Genomic DNA, 21644 nt, shown 5'->3' with positions numbered 1-21644 from the left:
GGGAAAGAGAGAGGAGAACTACAGAGAATGACTTTCTGTTTGTTCATTTTTTGGTAATGATATCTGTTGAAAATACTGGGTTGAAAATCAAAACATAGTCATTTGACAAATACAGTGGACTTTCAAGATATTGGTGCAAAATGTTAACAACTATATAACTGCAGTTCCACTGGATAGGGTTGCAGCTATATAGGTAGAAAGGGAAAACCAGACGCAAGTGCAAAGTTGCTAGGGCAATTCTTTTATTAATTATTGGATTCTTTTACATCTTTGCTTTATGCTGCAGGCAGCAGTTTCTGACCAGGAGAGAAAAAAGATGAAGCGAAAAGGTGACCGATACTCTATGCAGACTTCTCTCATTGTAGCAGCACTGAAGAGATTACTTCCCATTGGCCTAAACATTTGTGCTCCTGGAGACCAGGAGCTAATTGCACTGGCCAAAAATCGCTTCAGTATGGTAGGTGGTCTTTTTGCATTTTTTAAAAGTAGAAATATTTTACTATTATTTAGTAATAATTTAGTAATTACATTCTTTGAGTATTTTCCCCCATCCTCATTCTTATAGCAGGACACAAATAATCAAGACTATAATTCTGTTGTATAAAGGCACTATGGTAGACTATAATCCACATATTTTCAGCGCATGAAACATTTCAGTCTGGACAGATTTATTTCCTAAATGAATGTCTATATGAATAGAGATACTGTTCTTAAATTAAAACAGTTATTTCTCTTTCTTAATTTTTAATGTTTAAATTGCGTTTGTTGTATTTTATGAAGATTAAATTTGGAAATGCATATAAGAGCTAGATGTTTCCTAACTTCTATGTCCAGTATCATAGCTCATTCCTTTTGATCATACCCATGTAAATGCAAGAATTTCTGTAAGCATAGACTGCCTTAAAAGTGATTCTCGTAGGAGTAAAATCACGGTGAAATAATGTGTCTGTAGTTTGGAATATGCTCCTTTCTCAAGTTATGCTGCCTTATACACCCTAGTGGGTTATATGACCTTTGGACAGCTGAATTGAATGCTTATAAAGGAAAAAAGATCTCCAGAAGGAAAAAAAAAATCAGAGAAGCCTGTGTTTGTGATTCTGGTTCCATTTGGTCAAACTCTGGTTGAAGTATGTATATATGTATATACTAGTAATTTTAATTCAGATTTGCATTTTGTGTGTTACTGTGAAAAAGTACGAATGATGCTGTCCAGACCTTGTTCCTGTGAGCTTGGGTATAGCTAGCTGTGGCCTGATAGAAAAAGACGTATCACCACTAAGATTCCTCTCAGTCTTTCACAGTCACTTTTATTCATCGTCTGAACTAAGCCCAAGGTTGACATTTGTATGAATAATGCCTTATATTCCTTCTTCTGATTACCTTCTGTTCCTAATTTATATGATTTGTACTTTATTGACAGAAAGACACTGAAGATGAAGTACGAGATATCATCCGTAGTAATCTTCATCTCCAGGGCAAGGTAATCTATATGCTGTTTTTAAACATGATTTTTCTTCCCTTTAATTCATTTGTTGGTGCTATATAATGACAGCCTGTCTTGATTCATTATGATTACTTGTAGTCCCTTTCTTTCTTTCATCAAGTAACTTTTTCATGTAAATTATTAAATGTTAGGGTTTTAATGTGTTTATAGGCATTATATACAGTTACAAGTGTCCCTTCAAATCCCTGCCTATGCACATTACTATGAAATTGGAGATGGAAGTGAGATTTACCACTGTTTAAACTCTGCCTTCTATTATTCAGGATAGAAGCTGCAAAATGCTCAAAGTTATTTTGTATCAGTTTGAAGCATAAAGTAAAAGGAAGCTGCCACCTTGGCATACTCTGTAAAGTGAAAAATCTCCACTTTGCTCAGTTTTGTTCCTATTTTTCACCCAGGAAAAAGAAAGTATTTTGGGAAAAGTGTACATTTTTGTTATGGAATTCCAGCTAGTTCCAGATGAATAGCTCTAAGGAAGAAGTCTTGAACTGGCCCAGTGTAGCTGAACTATTTTGTTAATGCTTCAGATAGTGGCAAAGAAGCAGCCATAATATAGAAGTGTAATAAAATGATGTACGTTTCTTCTCTGTTGAAGAAAGATGCAATCAGACCTATGGATGGTGCTTTATTTAGGATTGTCCTTTACCTCCTCCCCCCACTCCAGATTTTATTGACCTCAAGGAAAAAACTAACTAGTATTTTCTGTGCTCATTAAATGGTTATAAGACAATAAACATGTGAGTGGGAAATTTGGCTTTTTTTTTTTTCCCTTCTGAAAGCATATATAAGAATCATCCAGAAGTCTAGATTCCACTGCAATTCAGTGCATGGCAAAAAGTATCGTTTTTTGTTTTGTTTCTTCTTCTTTTTTCTTTAAGACTTGGTAATGGGGTGGTTTTTCCTGAATAATATCTGAAGATTCAAGCAGTATTTTGTGAAGTTTGGGGTTTCTCAGAGCTCACAAGAAGGATACATCATTTTGCAAAGCTAACAGTGTTTTTCATAAAATATTGCAAATAAAAGTCCAATAGTTTGAAGTTATAGGGATTGCACATAGGAAAGTTTACTACTGAAAATAAAAGATTCGGTTAAATCCTATCAAAAGCTTGAAACATTTATATAGCAAATGTTGTTATATATTTCAGGCTGGATGTGAGGAAAAAATCTTTACAATGAGGGTCGTAAAATACTGGAGCAGGTTGCCCAGAGAGGTGGTGGATGCGCCATCCCTGGAGACATTCTCATTGCAGGGGGGTTGGACTAGATGGCCTTTGAAAGTTCCTTCCAACCCAAACTATTCTATGAGTCTACGATTTATGATTCTCTGATATACTAAGAAGCAGAATAAACCATATAGTCAAAGTGCTAGAAAGAAAAGAGCATTTATGAAGATCTTAATGAGCAGCAGTACTTAAGCAATGTGCATGCCATGAACATACAGACCTTAAAAGTGTGATTTTGTGTGTGAACTTCAGTAATATTTTCTTAGTGATGAAGATAGGTATTTCTGTTCTGACATTTTCAGTATTCATATATTGTCTCCTTGTGAGCCATGCGGTTTTAATTCTTGTCTGGCATTTCATGCTGCTTCTCAGTGCTTGTCCTCCTGTTTCAAATACTTCAGTTTGTTGTTTCTTCAGGGTTACATTCTGCATACAGCTATTAAGAATTTTCTGTCTGTCGCTGCTTGGTTGCCTTAGAATAATGATACTTAATACCTTGATCTGTGCTTTCTCTTCAGGAACTTCCTTTGGTTCAATTAAAAGTTTGCTATTATTCAGGAATATATCACCTCCTCTGTTTCAAACACATGGGAATAAATATATATTAAAAATTCTTATATAGGTGAAATTTCATGGTGCCTTGATAGTTAAGAAGGAAGTAATCGTAGCTAATCCAAGTATATACTGAAGGATTTTCCAGTTGTAAAATTTTCAGCACTGGCATTGGATTTTCCTAATTGTAAAATGAGTTCCCAGTAGAAGATGACATTCTGAATGGGAACCAAATAAATGTAGCTAGCAAAGCTAAATAGCTGTTGTAGCTAGCTTTATTTTGTAGCTACCTACACATTGCTTTATTAACTTTGAAAAGCTCTGTTTTTGACATGTATGAGAAAAGTAGTCAACTCAATTACGGACAAAACATGTAATTTCAAAACTTCAATTTGTTATTGTATTTATTATCTTTATTATGATTTGTATTTAGTGCTAAGTAGTTTGTTCTCAGTGGCTTGAAATACATCTTTTCATGAATTATTTAGCACTGATACACTGATACATTCTAGAGTTCACATTAAACCTATCTGTTTAACTTAATTATTTAAAAGTATAATGTATGAAGTTAAATTCAGTAGTTATTTACAAAGTACAATGTAATTTATTCCACAATGTCATTAGTATTCAGTCACTATCATGACTGAATCAAGTACACTTCAGATGCAGTCAAGTATGATGTTTCTTGTCAAGAAAAATATGCCATTGTGCTATATGCATACGCTAACCTTTTGTTGTCTAAGTCAGACATAAAAGGAATGTAGGGCAAATGGTCTTATAAATTTAAATTATTATTTAATGTAATGAATGAATATGTATCTTAGTTATAATGGTGTTGGTGTAGGGTGGCTTTTGAAACAGGAAAAATACCACTTACTGGAAAGGCTGGTTTTCTTACAGCCATAGCAATATTCTTTCTTCAAATGGTTTTCTGTTAACCACTTTTGCTTCTCAGACACCATGTTCTATCACTAAAATGTAATTTATCTTGATTTCTTTTTGGAGAACTGCACTGTTTGAGAATCATCCTTCTGAATCTAGCTATTAATGTTGTGGCGTCTATTTCATGCATTTGTCTACCTTTGTCTACATTTGTCTTCACCCTGTTTCTGTCTTTCCTTTCCTTGCATGCCTGCATGCTGTTACTCAGTACCGAGCCTTTTATTTCAAGAAATTGATGATGAAACTTGCATTCATTTTGACATGGATGAAGCTCAAGTCACCAAAATCTTCTTCCAGCCATGCTAATTCACACCTTGAAATGTCAACTACTCATACCCTTAGAAAACTACCTATACAAAAAAGCTGTACCTTGGTAGAATGTGAGGAGTCCTCAGATCAAAAGACATCTCCACCTGTGATTAAAAAATCTTTTGTGGACTATACATTCATGACAATCCAGTCAAATGCTCACACAAAGACTATGGATGTGACAGTTAAGAAATGGAAAAGCCGAAAGGTGGAAGAAATGCCTGCCAATTGTGGCTTTCTAGGTTGTAATAAACTATTATTGAGCGACTGTGTAAGTTTATAATCATTCCTGGAACTTCACTAAACTGTGTATCTTAAGATGTTTTGTGGCAGTAAATTAGCATTATTGTCTCATCTTAAGCACAAATTGAAATCTGGATCCACAAAGATGTTTTATAAAAGTAAGTGTTGAGTTTAAGCCCTATTTGAGTCTGTAGGGTTTAGGCTCCTAAATACTCTAGAAATCCAGGCCAGCATGATGTAAACCATGATGTAAACCTAAATTGCACAATCAGGAATGATCACTGGCCACAGCTCTCAGTAAAATGGGTGACGCATTGCATTTGCCTTCAGTGTCATTGGCACAAAAAGGGGTCATAAAGTATGTTGCATCAGTGTTGATTAGCAGAAGCACTGGGGAGACGAACTAAAAAAGACATTGGTACTGGTTAAACAGAGAATCACAGATCACTGAAATGGAAAAAATGAAATGCAAAGTGAAAAACAAGAAAAAAAGCCCACATTTTTTTACATAGAGTTCTTTACGATTTGTAGGAAAATGCATCTTGAATTCATTTTCATAAACTAACTTTTCAGTTTTTAGATAGCAATCAGTAAAATTAGGATTTTATAACAATTGAAAAAACAAATAAAAATATTAAACATAAATAAGATTGGTATTACTGATTTGCATGACTGAAAACTAAATAATCCCAACTAATAGAGAAACAATTTGTTTGGTTTAGTAACTGGACTGCCAGTGTAGTTATGTCTACTTACCTCATACTCATTACTTTTCCTCAAATAATATATTAATTGCTGTTGCCAGTGCTGTTTACTGGCCCATGATCATTTGTTCTTTGTATGATTATTAGACTTCCTCTGGAAGCTCTCAAGAAGCACTGTACAAATCAGTCTTTAGTTTTGTTCTCCCAGTCTGTGTAGTGGACACTATGGGTTAGCCATGTAAAGATGTGGGTTAGCCATTTACAGTGCTTCTGTTGTTCTTTGAAGCAGCTTCTATGCTAATTAAACTGTTTGACCCTATGTTAGCACACTTTTCCTTGGTGACACGTGAAATCTTTCTCCTGCAGCTTGAGGATCCCGCCATTAGGTGGCAGATGGCACTTTACAAAGATTTACCAAACAGGACTGAAGATTCTTCAGATCCAGAGAAGACTGTGGAAAGGGTCCTTGATATAGCTAATGTACTGTTTCACCTGGAACAGGTTAGACATATTTTCCCAATTCCATTGCTTCTTAATCTAAACAGGAGTATTCAGGCTTTCACTTATGCATTCACATGCTGTCTTTAATGTTATATGCTGTAGTCATGTCAGTCACACAGTGGGTTTGCATCAGCTCCAACAATCGTTTATTTGGAAAGGGATGAAGAAAGTGATACCTGTGCTGTAGCTTTCTTCTGGTGCATTTCACCTAGCAGGAAATAATAGCTAAATTGCCAGTGGACTATGAAATATGAGTAAACCAACAACTTAATGATTAAAAAATGCCTTTATTTCAAGGTGTTTTTCCTCAATTGAGCTTCTTGAATTATTTAAGTATTATTAAAGCTGACTACATAAATACCTGGTTAGAAGCTGCATATTGTAATTGTATGGAGTAGGACAGTTAGCTGTTATGATACACAGCTTTTCTAGTTATAGCTTTAGAAAGCTATTTACTATGTGCTATTTTGAAAAGGTATAAGAAGAATGTCCACTTGACAAAATCTGTATGAAGTTTGTCTGAATGTGGGCAAGAATAAAAACATTTAGAAAATCAAACTGGCATTAAAATTCAGAAAAATCTCAAGAGTCTGGGAGTTTGGTGTTGGTAGGTTGTTTCTGGTTTTTGTTTTTTTCCTTCCCTTTGGACAAGAGTATAACTTATTGTTAAGGTTTTCATTCTTTAAATTTTGAAATTAAAAAAATCCCCTATGTTGGTAGGTTTTACAAGTCAAAGACTACTTGATAAATCTAGTTTTTCCATTTTACTTGCCAAATTGTTACCTATTTTGAACTACAGAATTGTTCTGTGCTTTCTAGACTTCCTTTTTTAAAATGTACTGAAGAAACAGCGCACTAACTTGAAGGGTATTCCTGGTGGCAGACATGAGTGCTGCTGGTTATGCCACAGACTATTAACTGACTACGTATACAATTTGCCCAGGGTTTATTTTTTTTCCTTTTCAAAGAACATTTGCAAATCCAAAGCTCTTTCGCTCTCTCATTAGATTAGTTGGTTTCACTCAGAAACTTGGCACAGGTTTTCAGACCCCATATCAGGAACTTTCCATATTATGATGAGATCACTGATTCAGTCAAGTAGGAATCAAGTTGTTACATGGAAGTGCTTGTATATAGCATTTGGTTGCTAAAAGTGTCTTTCAGAAATCTCGGAATACACAAAGTATGTTGATGTGAATACCTGTGACCTGGTGCTTGCATCACACAAGTCATCGTCACATAGTTCTCCAGCCTTAATATGGGCTTGTTTCAAGGTCAGCAGCCCTACACAGTTTGATAGAAGAGGATGAAAAGGAGCTACTAAATTTTACGTGTAATTGAATATGTGTGGAGCAAGCTAAAAGTGGTAGAATATTGAAGTAAATCCATGGCAATCATGGTTATCCTAGTAGAGAGGGAGAGACAGGAGAAAGGGTGTTGATTTGAAAGAATACAGTGTGGCTGTGAGGAAGAATAAAGAGCAGAGGAAAGTTAGAAACATGAGGGGCAAAAAGTCTTCTCTTTTACTCATGTTTAATCTAAGTTAACCAAGCTGAGAGGAAATTTGTTAACATGTACAGAGTTGCATAATTCAGCATTAGATTCTAGTATTTGAGTTAAAACAGCATATAGAATCTTTTGATCTCTGGCATTTTAGATTTAACATCATGTATATGAATTAAGTTGTGTAGTTTGGAGAAATTATTCTAGAGAGTGACGCCTGAGGTATTGTCCTTGTGTTTTCCACGTTCTGTCATAGGATCAATCTCAGTGTATAGAATCCAGCAGTAGTATAGAACAGATTAGATTCCCATTGTAATACCAGATCTACATTTCAGATCAATGCTTCCCACTGAATTTAAAAAAATGACTATGTAGTGAGGTAAATGCTGGCTGCTAGTTTGTTCTTTGTATTTTCTTTCCATGTACAGCTAACTTCTTTGTTTTCATTTTCAGAGATCTGCTTGCGTAGGCCGAGGCTATTTCTTTTGGGAAAGTATAGAGGGTTTTATAGTTGTTTGTGAAGATACTACTAATCACCTTAACTAACGTATTTGGGCTTTTGTCTGACTTCTAAATTATTAGCACTGACTTTGTTTTGTGACTATATGTTTAAAGTGAATGCTTTTCTATCCTTTGTCTTAACAAATATATTTAATTAGTATTTTATCTTTTGGAAGGAACTTATTACAGAATGTCACCATTTAATCTTATAAGTGTATTTATCCATTTCACTGAATGCTTAGTAGTGTTTTATTCTGTTTAATTGTTTGTTTAACTATGAATAATTTTTTGCATTGCACTGAACTAGAAAAGTCTTCTGGGATAACTATGTTTGGGTTGAATAATGAGTACATAAACGTCATCGTCACTACATATTTCAAATAAAATGCCTTATTTTATTACAAATGAGAATCACCAAGTCTTTAAGGGTAGAGATGCTAACTTCCCCTGGATCCTTTGGTGATGTTGGGGAGCAAAGGACCTATTATTCCACTAGCACTGTCATCTATAAAAGAAACAAACCTCCCACAAAGACGTTTACACAAAAGACAAGGAAAAGGAGATTTTTGATTTTAAGTTTATATTCTAAATTCTTATTCTACCGTTTGGCTGATCATTTGATCTCTGTCTAGAACACTTTTCTCCATCTGTTATAATTCTGTTACGTTTCCGCTTGATTCATCTGTTACCTCACATTTTTATTACCATTACTGCCCAGACAGTAAGGACACTGCCACATTGTTTATTTTGCCATGTGTATTTTATGTAACAGGTTGAGCATCCTCAGCGGTCCAAAAAAGCAGTGTGGCATAAGCTGCTGTCTAAACAGAGGAAAAGAGCAGTAGTTGCCTGCTTTAGAATGGCACCATTGTATAATCTGCCAAGGTAAGAGCTACACGTATTCTCTTTTTCACAAATGCATTTATGTTCATACAGTGCTATTTGGTGAGATCAAAAGGAATAAAAACATGTAATCTGGTAATTGATAAACTGAGTGGTAATATACTTTGCATATTACTTTCTTCTAATAGATCTAATTACTTTCTTCTAATACATCTTCTGAAAAGAATAATAAATATAAAAAAGCATAATTTTAAATTTCTTGTTCTTTCCTCCTGCTATTCCATCTGTTCCTCCTGGTATGTTTTCTTTTCTGAAAAGTAGACACTTTTCATAAGAAATAAATGCAGAAACTGACATATTGGTGTCACTGTAATATCATCTTGGGAGATAAATTTCCCCCTAACCCATGGTGTAACTCTGGAAATATGGAGTTACCTTCATTATTAGATGCTATATATTCTAAATGGAGGAAATAAACTGATACTATTTATCTGAAAGCATGTCTATTTGTTGTGCATTTTTGGGAAGAGCATTATATTAGACAAGAAACACATGCACATACTCAAGGCATTTCACACCTTTTCCTGTGGCTTCTTTTCCTCTTCTTTCTTATTCAATAGAGAATGAGATCTATAATTGAGCAAGTTTCAGAATCCTGAGATTCTGGAAGGAATGAACATTCAGAAAAAGGCAACTGTCTTTTCATGCAATTTCTAAAAATAATTTCCAGAATGCTTGTATCTGTTCTTTTCAACATCATTATATTCTAATTTTTCCTCAAATTATGCATAACTACTACCATAGATTGTAGTATGAATCTTAGTCTGTCCCAGGAAGTGCAAGGGCATGAAAAGCATACTAGCTTGAAATGAGGCTGCTGTGACAGTTGGAAATAGAACAAAAATATTTCCATCTGTAGCTGTTCAAGTAGGTCACCTGCACATAACTAGCGTTCCTGTATATTTCAATTATGCTTCTTCCTTTTCAGTACATGAGACTGGCAGGTGTTTAAAAAAATTTAAATTATTAATAAAATTATTAATGGAGGATTAGTTGTCACACAGTCTATTTTGCACTGAATCCTCAAAACCCCCCAAAACCAGTAAACATCATCATTAGACTACCCTCTTTCCTCTACCCTCATCATTCATTTGATTTCATGGAGTTTGAAAAAAAAAAGGTTTATTATTTTAGATGTGCAATTCTAATACTGAACATTAAAAAAACCAATTATTTGGTACAATCCAAAGTTATCTATTGCTGTTATTTTTTAAGTAAAATTGTATTAAAATATTTTATATTAAAAATAAAAATCACTAATGTGGCAAATTGATTTTTTTTCTTACTTGGGTTTAAATTTCTTTATATTTCTATTTATTATTTGTTTGCAAAATAATTATTAATACATTTGAATACCAGTTTTACAAGTTAATGGGACATAGTTTTGCACAGAACATTTTAATGTTGACTTAATTTGTAAAATAGGTGCCTTTGTCAGATTTTACCATAGAAGTTTTGCTTTCCTTGTAAATGACTAGAGAGTTCTTCAAGTTCATATTAACCTAATATTCTCTTAAAAAGTTTACAGCTTTTGTTTTAAATGTCCCTTTTCAGGCACCGAGCCGTCAATCTCTTTCTTCAAGGCTATGATAAATCGTGGATTGAAACAGAAGAGCACTATTTTGAAGACAAACTGATAGAAGACTTAGCAGTATGTCTGGGTGCAAAGGGTCATGGGAATGTGTTGTGGATTAACATTCATCTTGTATAATAATAAGTCTGTGAGATATGTAAGACATCATCTAAGCTGTATCTAACCAAAGGAGTGAGCTATAACTAAGTCATTCTGACAGGTGTTAAAAATTACAAGTGATGGATATTCCAGATTCCCCTCAGGCAGTCTGCTTCAAGCATTCAGTAACCTTTTACAAAACATTTGAAACTTTTCTGTAAATTACGTGCTAGTTGCTTTCATTCCCCTATCTCTTATCTTCTACCCTCTGGAGAAGGGGAACAGCCTATTCCTTCTTTCTTTGCACTTAACCTTTATGTATTTGAAGAATTTGTAAAGCCATTTAAGTCACAAGGTTAGAATATGAAATTAGAGGAATTCTGGATGTGGATTAGTCAATCCTTCAGAAGCAGAGTCTGATTCTTCTTCACAGAAAAATCCTCTTGTGAGGGAGGTGAGGATTTTTCCCAACAGTGAAGTGTTAGAACCTTGTCTTTAGCCTGGTAAATCCCTGGGGTGATTTTCAGTTAATCTTTGTGTCCTCATCCCTTACAGTTGTCTCTCAGAAAGGTAGTTCTTTCGAAGGCTAGGAAGTGATTCTGACCTTGGGAGGTCCAACAGAACACAGTCTGAGATCGATCTTTTTATTGTGAGGCGAGCCTGCTCTCTGCAATAGAAGAAGCTAACGTGACGGTTCTCTGTCACTCTTGGAGAAGTTGTACCCTGGTATAGCAAGGATTTAAAGATTTATTGGACTGTCAAGATGGAATCACAGCCTGGGCTGTGGTGGCAGAACCCATCTGGAAGGGGGCAAAGGAGGAACCTTGGTTCTCTAATGTATGCTCGAAGGATTATCTGAAGTTTCTGAACTGTTCACATGTTAAGTACAAAACTGGAACTATCCAGGGCCCAGAGAATATAGCCAAAACCTCCTGTCCTTTAATTCTCTGTAGTCAGTAAACTACAATGTTGTATGCTGTAGCACATTCTTTCTCAATACTGAGTGTCTTGAACTGTCTTTTCTGCTAAGTAAGAACAATTTAAAGGGAGAAATTGAGTAAAAACTACCTCCTTTTAGACTTTGCCAGACCCAGGCAATTTATAGACCTGTGGTAAGGGCTTTTCTGGAATGTGGGAGATGAGTGTTTGCATCCCCTAAAGCAGTTTTGTTTCCTAAAGCTTCTGTCCTTAAGTCTATTATACAAAAGTGGCTCCACTTCTTCCACCTCTGTATAGTAAAAGAAAAAAGTATTCATAAGTCCTTTATTTGAGGAGCTGGATTCTGCTGATTCTTAATTTTGATTTAACAGATCAAGCCTCTAAGGGAACTAGATTTTTAATGTTTTATATTAAAATCATACAATATTCCACACTATCTTTATTAATAGTTAAAATGCTTCTGCTTCAACTAAATAGGTTACACTTAAGCTTATATGATAAAATTATTGGTTAGTTTTGGGGATAGGCATTACTTGATAGAATAATGTATAAGAACAATATGTTTAATGGATGTTTATTGATCAGATTATACAAAAATTATATCTTTTAAAATTTCAACATTTAGAAATGGTAACTAAAACTTATTGGTTTTATCTTCCTATGTTACATTCAGTTAAAGCTTTTTATTTTACAGTTCAACCTTATTAAACACTTTAACCTTATTTAACACTTTAACCTTAGGGTGAATTTCCCAAAACAGTGGAAATTAACAATACTTGTCTCCCAGAATTTCAGAAAATCATTTAGTTCTAGGGATTGCACTGTGCTTAATGAGTTCTACTTAACTCAGGCATTGGTGAATTTGATCCTCCATTTAAATTGAATTAAATCTATGAAAACTAATAACTTGTATTAAACATTAACACAACTTTTGCCTTTTTGCTTCATCAATTTTGATAACATTAGACAGATGTTCTGGTTGATAACGTAAGTATAGATTTCTGCCATTTAATTAAAGGTCAGCATCATAAATGAGATTGAAATATGGAGCAGGGAAAGACCTCCATAATGGTGAGATAACTAGAATTATAATTTGCATTGTTCAGATCTTGCCATTGATACCGAAAATACTATCTCATATTGCAGAATGTGAAATGAACCTTGTATGGCCATCTTAGACCTATAGCATGTGAAACAGTCATATTGCGTGTAGGTCAATAAAAGTGAATTCTCAGCTGCAACCAGTCATGTTTGGTACAGCTGAGTGGGAAAGGTGGACTTCACAAGGAAGTATAGAGATGTATAAGCAGTCCCACAAGAATGTATTTGACACTAGCATACACTTTTTTTTTAATAGGCAAAAATCCATTTTCCTTACATCTGTCATGTGGCCAACTCTTACAGTTAACAGATAATATCTGACATCATCACAATTTCTTTCTTTTGTCTGTATTTTAGTGTATACTGCTAGGTGAAAACAAGGAGGAGGAGTGGGCATAAATTAATTTATGCAACCAGTTTTCCTTGAGCTACCAGATACTTTGTAGAAAAATATGTGTGGATGAAACAATTTTATCAATAACCTGATAAGCAAAAGTTACTTTTTGATATGTCTTCTGGCAAAAGGCAAGAAGCCAGAGGACAGATTTTGTGTAGATTCTTTTCAAAACACTGTTTTGGTGATTGCCATTATAATATTTAGGACTACATTTTTCTTTTAGGGTGAACTAATTAAGGCTGTCTAAACCTGAAAGCAAAAAGAACCCAAACAAATAAAAACAACCAACCAACCAATCCACCTTATTTGTGTCTGTATATATTATTGAATGATATATAATACTTTTTATATATTATTGATTCATCATCATCTAAAATTCTACATCCTGCCAGTATTACTGTTATTGGTAGATATGGCTCCTTCTGTCTAAAACTATTGTTGAGCTTCAAGCTTGGATTTCCTCTCCCTGAAAGTCTCTCAGAGTTCCAGAGTGAACATTATACCTGGCATAAGACTTGCAATAGAGGATTCTAACTTTTAGCTAATGAAGCTCGTTAACCTAGAGAGAAACAGACAATGTAGCAGCAAATTATGGCATCTGGTTGCCACGGATTTTGGATAACAGTAAAAGATTGAAGTTATTTTCAGAATCTGGGGAAGAGGATTAATTTTTATGAGGAGAGGAAATGCAAAGCTTTGCAAATGGTATCATCTTTGTAAGTCTTCATGGTCATAAAGATGATCAGGATTCAGACTTTTCATACTTTGTTTGGGACTTGTTTCCTCCTGGTTGACCAAATCAAAATCATGTATGCAAGTTTTTAATGTGTAATAAATTGCACAGAGTAAAGCATTTTTCACTATAGATAATTGAATATACTTTAAAAATCTTTTTTTCCTAAAGAAACCTGGGGAGGAACCAGCAGAAGACGATGAAAGCCTTAAGAGAGTTGATCCTTTACATCAACTTATTCTCCTATTCAGTCGAACAGCCTTGACTGAAAAATGGTAGGGATGGTGTGAGAGACTGCAGTGTATGCAGATTTTCAGATTATTTCTGTATTTGGAGTTATATATGTCTTGTTCAAGTGAGACTGCATAGGCTAGGACAAAACATGTGCGTATGTACATATGGTGAGTGTGAGCACAACTCTAGCCTGTGGTATGTAAAAAGATTTTAACCTGACTGATAATGAGATGCAAAGAGTTTTCTAGAGACAGATACCCCTATAAACTTCCTCACAGTCATAGATGCTCTGTACAGGACATAGTGCACCTCTGTCTTTTGACTGTATTTGCTATTAATGGTTGTATTCTGAATGTGAAATATAAGTATATTCTAGGTATAATTAAAAAAAAAACTATATCCTCCTCATTGGAATGTGTTTATGGATTTCTGAGTACTGTGTAGCTGGCTTTACTTTTCAGTTTGTCTTAATTAATGCAGTCCTAATTTTCCAGACTTTTGTTATTAATTATGGGCACAGAAATACTTTTAAAAGATTTTTAAGGTGCTTAAAAATATTTTGGTGTTCCAATTCTACTATAATGGCTCTAATCTTCCTCCTTTTGTCTTTCTTCTCTGTTAACCAGCAAATTGGAAGAAGATTTCCTGTATATGGCCTATGCTGACATTATGGCAAAGGTAACTTTTTTTGCTATCTTGTACATTTTTTTTGTTTTAATAAAATTAATGAAGATCAAGAGAAATTATGTATAAAGTGAAGGAAATCTTAGACACACCACCATCACTCCCAACTTATCAGTAAATGTTTTCTTTCTACATGGTATCAGAGCTGCCATGATGAAGAAGATGATGATGGTGAAGAAGAAGTGAAGAGTTTTGAAGTAAGATTATTCTTCTGTTTTGTTTTTCTTGTCATGTTAGACATTATTTCATAGCTTCCAACTGACATTTATGTTTCTTGGTTCATGGCTTACTGCAGCTTATAGTGTTAGGGAACTGCATGTCAGTAACTGGATTGGCAGATATGAGTCACCAGATTCATAGTAGTAAACCAAAAGCATATGTATTATCAAATAATTTAAGATTAGAGAGAGAATAATTTAATGGATCTTACATGTTTATCTGATTGACTTTAAATTTTTAGTTGTTGAAGAGAAATATAATGGGTAGTAACTTACTCCTTTAGTTTGGATCATTTAAATACTGAAATAGTGCTTTTTGCAGGAGTAATTTACATTCAGTACCAGTAGTTTATACAGTATTTTTATGTCCACGTATATATTAGTGCTTCTGAGTAAAAGGTTCATCAGTACTGCCAAGCTTTTTCTTACATGGAGAATAGGAAATCTGTATTTATTGTTGCTTAATATTGATTTTTTTTTTATGATCATCAATGTATAAGGAAGCACACTTACATGAGTTGATTACAAGAGTAAGAGATGAGTCCTTGTCATGTATTTGCTCTGGGATCTGCCCCTCTTTTTCCATTAATAAAATGGAGTTTACAAGAAGTTTTTCTGTTCTGAGGGTCACTGAGGGAATTAGCTTGTTAACGTATTCAATATTTTAATATATTTTAGTTTATAATTCTGACATTAAATATTGCCTTATATCTTTAACATCAATACTTATATTTAATATCTTTTCTAAAATGCAGAAACATGAAATATATGCCTTTTTAAATATTTATAAATATACTTATTGGTTTGATATTAAACTACCTGTGCTGTTTCTCTTTTTGAGAAGTGGTTTGGGGCATGTTAACTTTCGCTCTCATTCTTTTGTACACATCAGATGTTCGTATGTTTTCTACATGATGCTGCATGAGATAGCACTGAATTATTTAAGTATGTATTCCCCATTTGGCTGCATACAGAAATTGGAAAAAATACCGATACCAAATTCTTTTCAGTCACTCTGAAGATCTAGTCCAGTTGAGTTACAGCTAATGTACCCAATATATAAATTTCTGGTTCTTGGTAAATATCTAGGTAGAAATCAAAATTTCAGGGCTTTGTTTTTTGTGTGTGTGGTGAGTTTGTTTTGGTTTTTTTTTTTTTTTTTTAGTTTGAGTTTGTTTTGGGTTTGGGTTTTTTTTTAGTTTTTGTTTGTTTGGGGTTTGTTTGTTTGTTTGTTTTGTTTCATTTTGTTTGGTGTGTTCCCCCCTCCCTGGAAATGCAATGTATGATGTATCACTGGTTAAACAAAGAATATTTATTTCTGTAAGCTTTTTTTCAGTCAGCCTATGCATGCTTGTTAGGTATCAAAAGTCTTGTGCTTATAAATGTGAAAATTTATAAATAGGAAGTCATTGAGCTGAATGAACAAATTTATCACTAAAAGATTTATTAGTACTTGCATAAATTATAATGGGTTCCTTGTTCAACATTCAACTTTGTCTGTTGAGAGAAGATCCTATTCATTTGTTTCTCATTATTGTTTTTTCTGTAGCCAAGAAACTTATGTGCAAACAATGTGTTAATCTGTTCAAAAGACAATTTTGTGTATGTATTTGGTCAGTCACCTGCAGAAAAAAAATTTGGACTTCTTTTTCTTATTACTATTTCGCTTCTTGTCCTTGCCCTTCCTTAAGGTGACAGGATCACAACGCAGCAAGGTAAAACAAAAAAAATATGTGTGTATTTGTCTGGGTCTAATTTTGTGATTTTTTTAGGCCCAACATCTTGGATAAGTTCAACTAAAGGGTCTTGAAAACGTTTTTAATGTTTCAGTTCCAGCATGACATCTCTACTAAACCCTTCTTGTGCACAAACTCTTTTTAAAGACTCCAAGAATTATTTATGGAAAATATGTCATATAAAATTATGTTGCCATTTTGGGGAAAAAAAGAGTGTCATTTGGCTTGTTCATGTTGTTTTGCTGTTCTTTCCTTTTGTGCATCAGTTATCTTCTTTCCAGTTATAATTTAATTAGAATGATTACAATAATTTATTTGGCTCTTAAGGGAAAGCAGTTGGGCTTTTCTTCTGTATCTCAGCAGACATGCATTTCTGACAGTGTAGTAGAATTCTGTTTCCAAAGTTTATGACAGAGAGAGCATCAATTACATTATAGTTTATTTGTGATTCAGATACTTTTAAAAATAGATGGACTCCTCAGCCTTCCTCGTGATAGTATTTGATAGAAACTCCATAGCTACTCTATACGTGACATGATTCCTAGTTGTTCCATGTTTTCTCTAAAAATGTAGCTCTGAAATTTCAGTGTTAATTTTTGTAATTGACTAATTTTCTTACACAGCCTTTTGTGTCTCATCATGAAAGTCTCACCATTTGTTTCTAAAAGGTGTCCCATGGCTTAAGCACCAGCCTACTTGCCTACTTCATGCAAGTAAAAGTCTCAGTTCCCATTGTTGACTCAGGCTGCTTGCTGATAAAGCTGCAAGGTTGATGTTCTGAGCGGAAGTATGGTGCGTGGGGTAGCAAATTTTTTATTCTGGGACATTTAAGTGTAGTCACTCGTGCTGTGGCTAACAGCAGCTAGACTAAGTAGACATGACTTGAGATTGGGAATGCACAGCTTTATTAGCTGATGGTCAGACTTCAGTCAGTAGCTTCAAAGTTCTTTGCCTGCGGCAGTATGGAGAACAATTATAGCCTTCCCCATTGAAAAGAGTGAGATGATTTGGGTTTTGTCTGCTAGTTCTTCTATTAACATTCAGTTCACAAAAGAAAGAGGTTCCATATGGCTGTGGAAAGAAAAGATGTATTCCAGAATCAGCTTCACTCTTACTCCTTCAAATGTTTGCACAGTTCCACCTTCATACAATAAAAACATTATCCTGGAAGATGAATGTGCTCAGACAGACTCACAAAAATTTGTTTAAAAGGCATTTTAATTGCCACAAACACAAAGTACATATTACAACACCGCCTCCCCCTGCAAAAAAGTGTGTAAGCAGCCTAATAGTATTTCTTCTTTGTTTCTTTCATTAATTCAGCTATTCAAATACTACATGTCTAGCAGTTTGCCTGCTGGTTACCATAAGCTAAATGCCATATGCTCCATAGAAAATCTTCTGTCTTGCTGACTGAGAAGTGTTTTAAACTTCTCGACAACATATAATCTTTTCTTCCTTCATACGTGACAGGAAACAGCTGTAGAAACAGTTGTAAGGATAGGAGGATATACATACCAGCTCTACGTGTGCATGTGTGCATTTGTGTGTTTCTGTCTGTCAATCTATCTTAAAGTTCAATGTTGAAAGCAGTTCTTTTATTATATGTTCTATGTGCATGTGAAAAGACTGGTGGTTCAGTTTGTATGGGAATAAAACTCTGTTGCTCTTCTAGAATTTAAAAATGTGTGATGTTTGAAGTCCTGAATCTTTTCACAGTCAGAGCACCAGAGGCCTCTGGGGAAGCTTAGAATGTGATAAAAACAAGTGTATTTTATTTACAATTTTCATGCCCATATCTCATGCAGTGTAGTCTCATTTTTGTACAAATAATCTGTATTGGGATCACCGTGTGGGCAGTAGGGAGGTCACAATATAAACCCACAATAAAGTTATCCACATGTTACTATGTTTCTGTCTCCATTTGCCTGCTAGTATTTGGTTGGAATTTTTATTATTATCTTTGCTCCTTGCCCTTTGTCTCTAAGTTAGCTTTCTATCATATTAAACAGATGCTGAATTGACTCCCTGTAGAATTGGTGTCACTGTCCCACTTGATTCTATCTGATAGGAGATGCTTTCCAATCAAACTGTTTCACTAGCTAAATGTAAATAGGTTTCTGTGTTTGCTACGTATTCATGTGCTCTAAATACATGCAGGATGGGAACTCAAAAAAAGGAATCAAAACGTAGTTCACCTTGTTAAAATCAATTGGTTTAAATTGGCTCTTCACAGGAAGAAAAAGAATGGGAGAGATAGAGCTTCATATGTCAGTTTTCTTCATCCCTGTTGCAGGTAGTAACTTTATTGACAGACTTTTGTATTCATTAGATTTTGGTAAAAATGATACATTGTGCTGGCACTTTATCTCAGGCACAGAAAGACCTGTGAATGTCAGTACATACAGATAATGCAAGCTTTTAAGGCACTAGCCCATTGGAGATGGTCACCATTAACTCACTGTCACAATGCCTACATAAACTGAGTGATCATATACCATGCATTTACAATAAGTAACTATTTTTGTTAAAGAATGGTAAGAATTAAAGTCAGACTCCATGATCAATGTATCAGTTCTTAGGAATGAAACATTCCAATAGTATGCAAAAATGTGTTTCTCATTAGTTTTTCTTATCCATAATGGAACAGATGCAACCTAACACATGGTTTCACTCTCCATGACTACAGGATAAGTTATTTATACACAGAATCATAGAATAGTTTGGGTTGGAAGGGAACTTTAAAGATCATCTAGTCCAAACCTCCCAGACCCCGCAATGAGGGGGTGATTAATATATACATGCTTTTCTCTGAGTTTCAATTTGGGGGCTTAGTGATAAACGATGATTTTAGGCTATTCATTAGGATATTCCATTGGGTCCTCTAGCTGCTTCCCATCTTCTGTGTTTATCAGCATCTTTTCCCCCTACATTGTTTCTGCTGCTTATACCAGCAATAGTGTAATTTTCAAGAGTCCCAGACTCCCATCTGCCCTGTCTTTCAAGTCAAACACCACCTGGCACTGCTGTAGCAAACATAACTGGATGGACACCTACGTAAGCATGACCTTTGGCAGTCCTGGGGTAAAGGAGTGATGTATATTGAAGAGAAAATCCATTGCAATGATTAAGTGACCATTCATAGGTTCAATTTTTTAGCTTATTTTTAATGCAGTGTTTACATAATAATCTTACTAACTTGTCCATGTACATAAGATTTTCTGCTCCAGCTGACTCAATTCCAATCACAGTGGAATCTTCTAAGCAATTCCTTACCTTTTTCTTTTATTATTTGTATAGAAAGTTAGACATCTATGTCGGCTATTTCAAATACGTCAAATTTGTCACCCAACTTTAAACAAGAAAGGGTGCCTCAGTTTGGAAGTAATGTGTAGTTTCATAGCTATGCACCACTGGAGAAAAAAGTTGGAAACTGAGAACACAAAGATTTTGAAATCACCCAATACAGTATTTTTCCTTTTAGAGACTTAATACTTTATCAGTTCATATCTGCTTGAATGGAAATGAATATGTTGAGTCACATCATCAGCATGGCAAGAATATGGAGGCAGTCTGTAGGAAACAAAACTGACTTTCTTGCTAGAGAAGAAGATATAAATGGGTGACAGTACAAACATGGTGACGTTGGTAAAAATATTGCTGTAAGCTGAAATGGAGACATTTCATGTATATGCTTTTTAGAGCTGATGAAGTCCAAAATGAGTGATTAAGGAAAAATTCAACTTTATAGAGCATAAACCAGCATGTATTGATCTTAAAGGCTCCCTCTGTCTATATATAAATATATATAAAGTGCTTGAGTAAATTGCTTGAGTACTTGATGTTATCTTTTAATACGTAGCTTTTACTCATGCATGCCTGACACTGAAATTAACAGATGTTTTGCCAGTGTAATACCTATCTAATAGGACTTATTTTCTGGCCTAAACAGAGGTCTTAAAAAGTGTAAAATATGAAGACAATTCAAAGGAGAATCATTCATCTTAGAATAGTTGAGTTGAAAGTAATTTCTTCCCTTTTCATCTTTTTCTTTATTCTGTTTACTCTTTTAACTGTTTCATAGTTTTTTATTAAAAAATATGTAGGGTGCTACCGCCTGCACTCTATGGCTGAGAGTTTAGTGGTAACAGCAAACAAACCTCCCCATATGGCTCTAAGACAGAGTCCAAGAATCATTCTTCGTATGGATTACGAGGAAATAAATAATTGCAGTGGTGCATTTGTCAGTTAAAGTTCCTATTTAGGTTTTGCAAGTTTGTTTCTTACAAAGTCAAGCTAAAACTTGCAGTTTATCCCAATGTGTTTTTTGGCATATGGCTACTTGTAACAGTTTAAAACCAAAACTAAATAGAATGAAGTAGAAAATGTTTGAGTCTCTGCTTCCAAAGAGTATGATTAGGAAGTTTTCTTGGTTTGGTAGGTTGCTGGACAAAGTCTATAATGCGGGGATACACGTATGCACGTTTCTAAGTGGTCAGCTTTTTCTCGTATAAATGAAAAACAGCCAAGATAAAATAGTGTTGGTTTTCTTTATATGTATTAACATTACATACAGAAAGCAACAGTGCTAAAGAACTGTCAAGCTGAAGATTATCAACAAAGGAATGGCTGCTTTTAGAGCAAAGGGTTTTGGTGGTGAATTTTTATTTTTGTTTGTTTGCTTTATTACTAGTTACCTAGACAGCTTGATTTCTGTGGAAAATGCCACTCTTCTCACTTGAAGCTGTTTTGCAATGCCTGTTTCTACTGTTTTTTCTATAGTGCCATTATAAGAATTATGAATACCCATTCTTTTAGTCTGTAGATCATGCAGAAACGTCTTCACTCTAAGCATATTCTCATAAACTTACAAAAAATATTGCATAATTAAAGCAGTATAGCTGATGTTGGGCTTGTGAATGAAAGCGAATATTAAATCTTGCAAAGGAAGAAAAATGAAAGATTGTTGGGTCTAAAACTAAGAGTAGGTAGAAATAGGAAATATTTTTTAAAAAAGAAACACTGATAAAATTTCAGTGGAATTT

General features: G+C 34.4%; 1 protein-coding gene across 1 annotated transcript in view; it reads left to right on the top strand.

The window, feature by feature from the left end:
• LOC104408888 (ryanodine receptor 2-like) overlaps positions 1–21644 on the top strand; it is a gene marked incomplete at its 5' end in the record, with an annotated part of 71128 nt that overhangs the window by 166 nt on the left and 49318 nt on the right. The window contains 8 exons of the mRNA XM_010018622.1: positions 287–457; positions 1421–1480; positions 5844–5978; positions 8755–8867; positions 10440–10536; positions 13899–14002; positions 14588–14639; positions 14789–14842. Of these exons, the coding sequence (XP_010016924.1) occupies positions 287–457; positions 1421–1480; positions 5844–5978; positions 8755–8867; positions 10440–10536; positions 13899–14002; positions 14588–14639; positions 14789–14842 (786 nt within the window). The remainder of the gene's footprint in view (positions 1–286; positions 458–1420; positions 1481–5843; positions 5979–8754; positions 8868–10439; positions 10537–13898; positions 14003–14587; positions 14640–14788; positions 14843–21644) is intronic.

This window comes from Nestor notabilis, unplaced genomic scaffold, assembly GCF_000696875.1.
Source record: "Nestor notabilis isolate BGI_N333 unplaced genomic scaffold, ASM69687v1 scaffold9487, whole genome shotgun sequence".
NCBI lineage: Eukaryota > Metazoa > Chordata > Aves > Psittaciformes > Psittacidae > Nestor > Nestor notabilis.
This window is presented reverse-complemented; position numbering and strand designations above follow the sequence as displayed.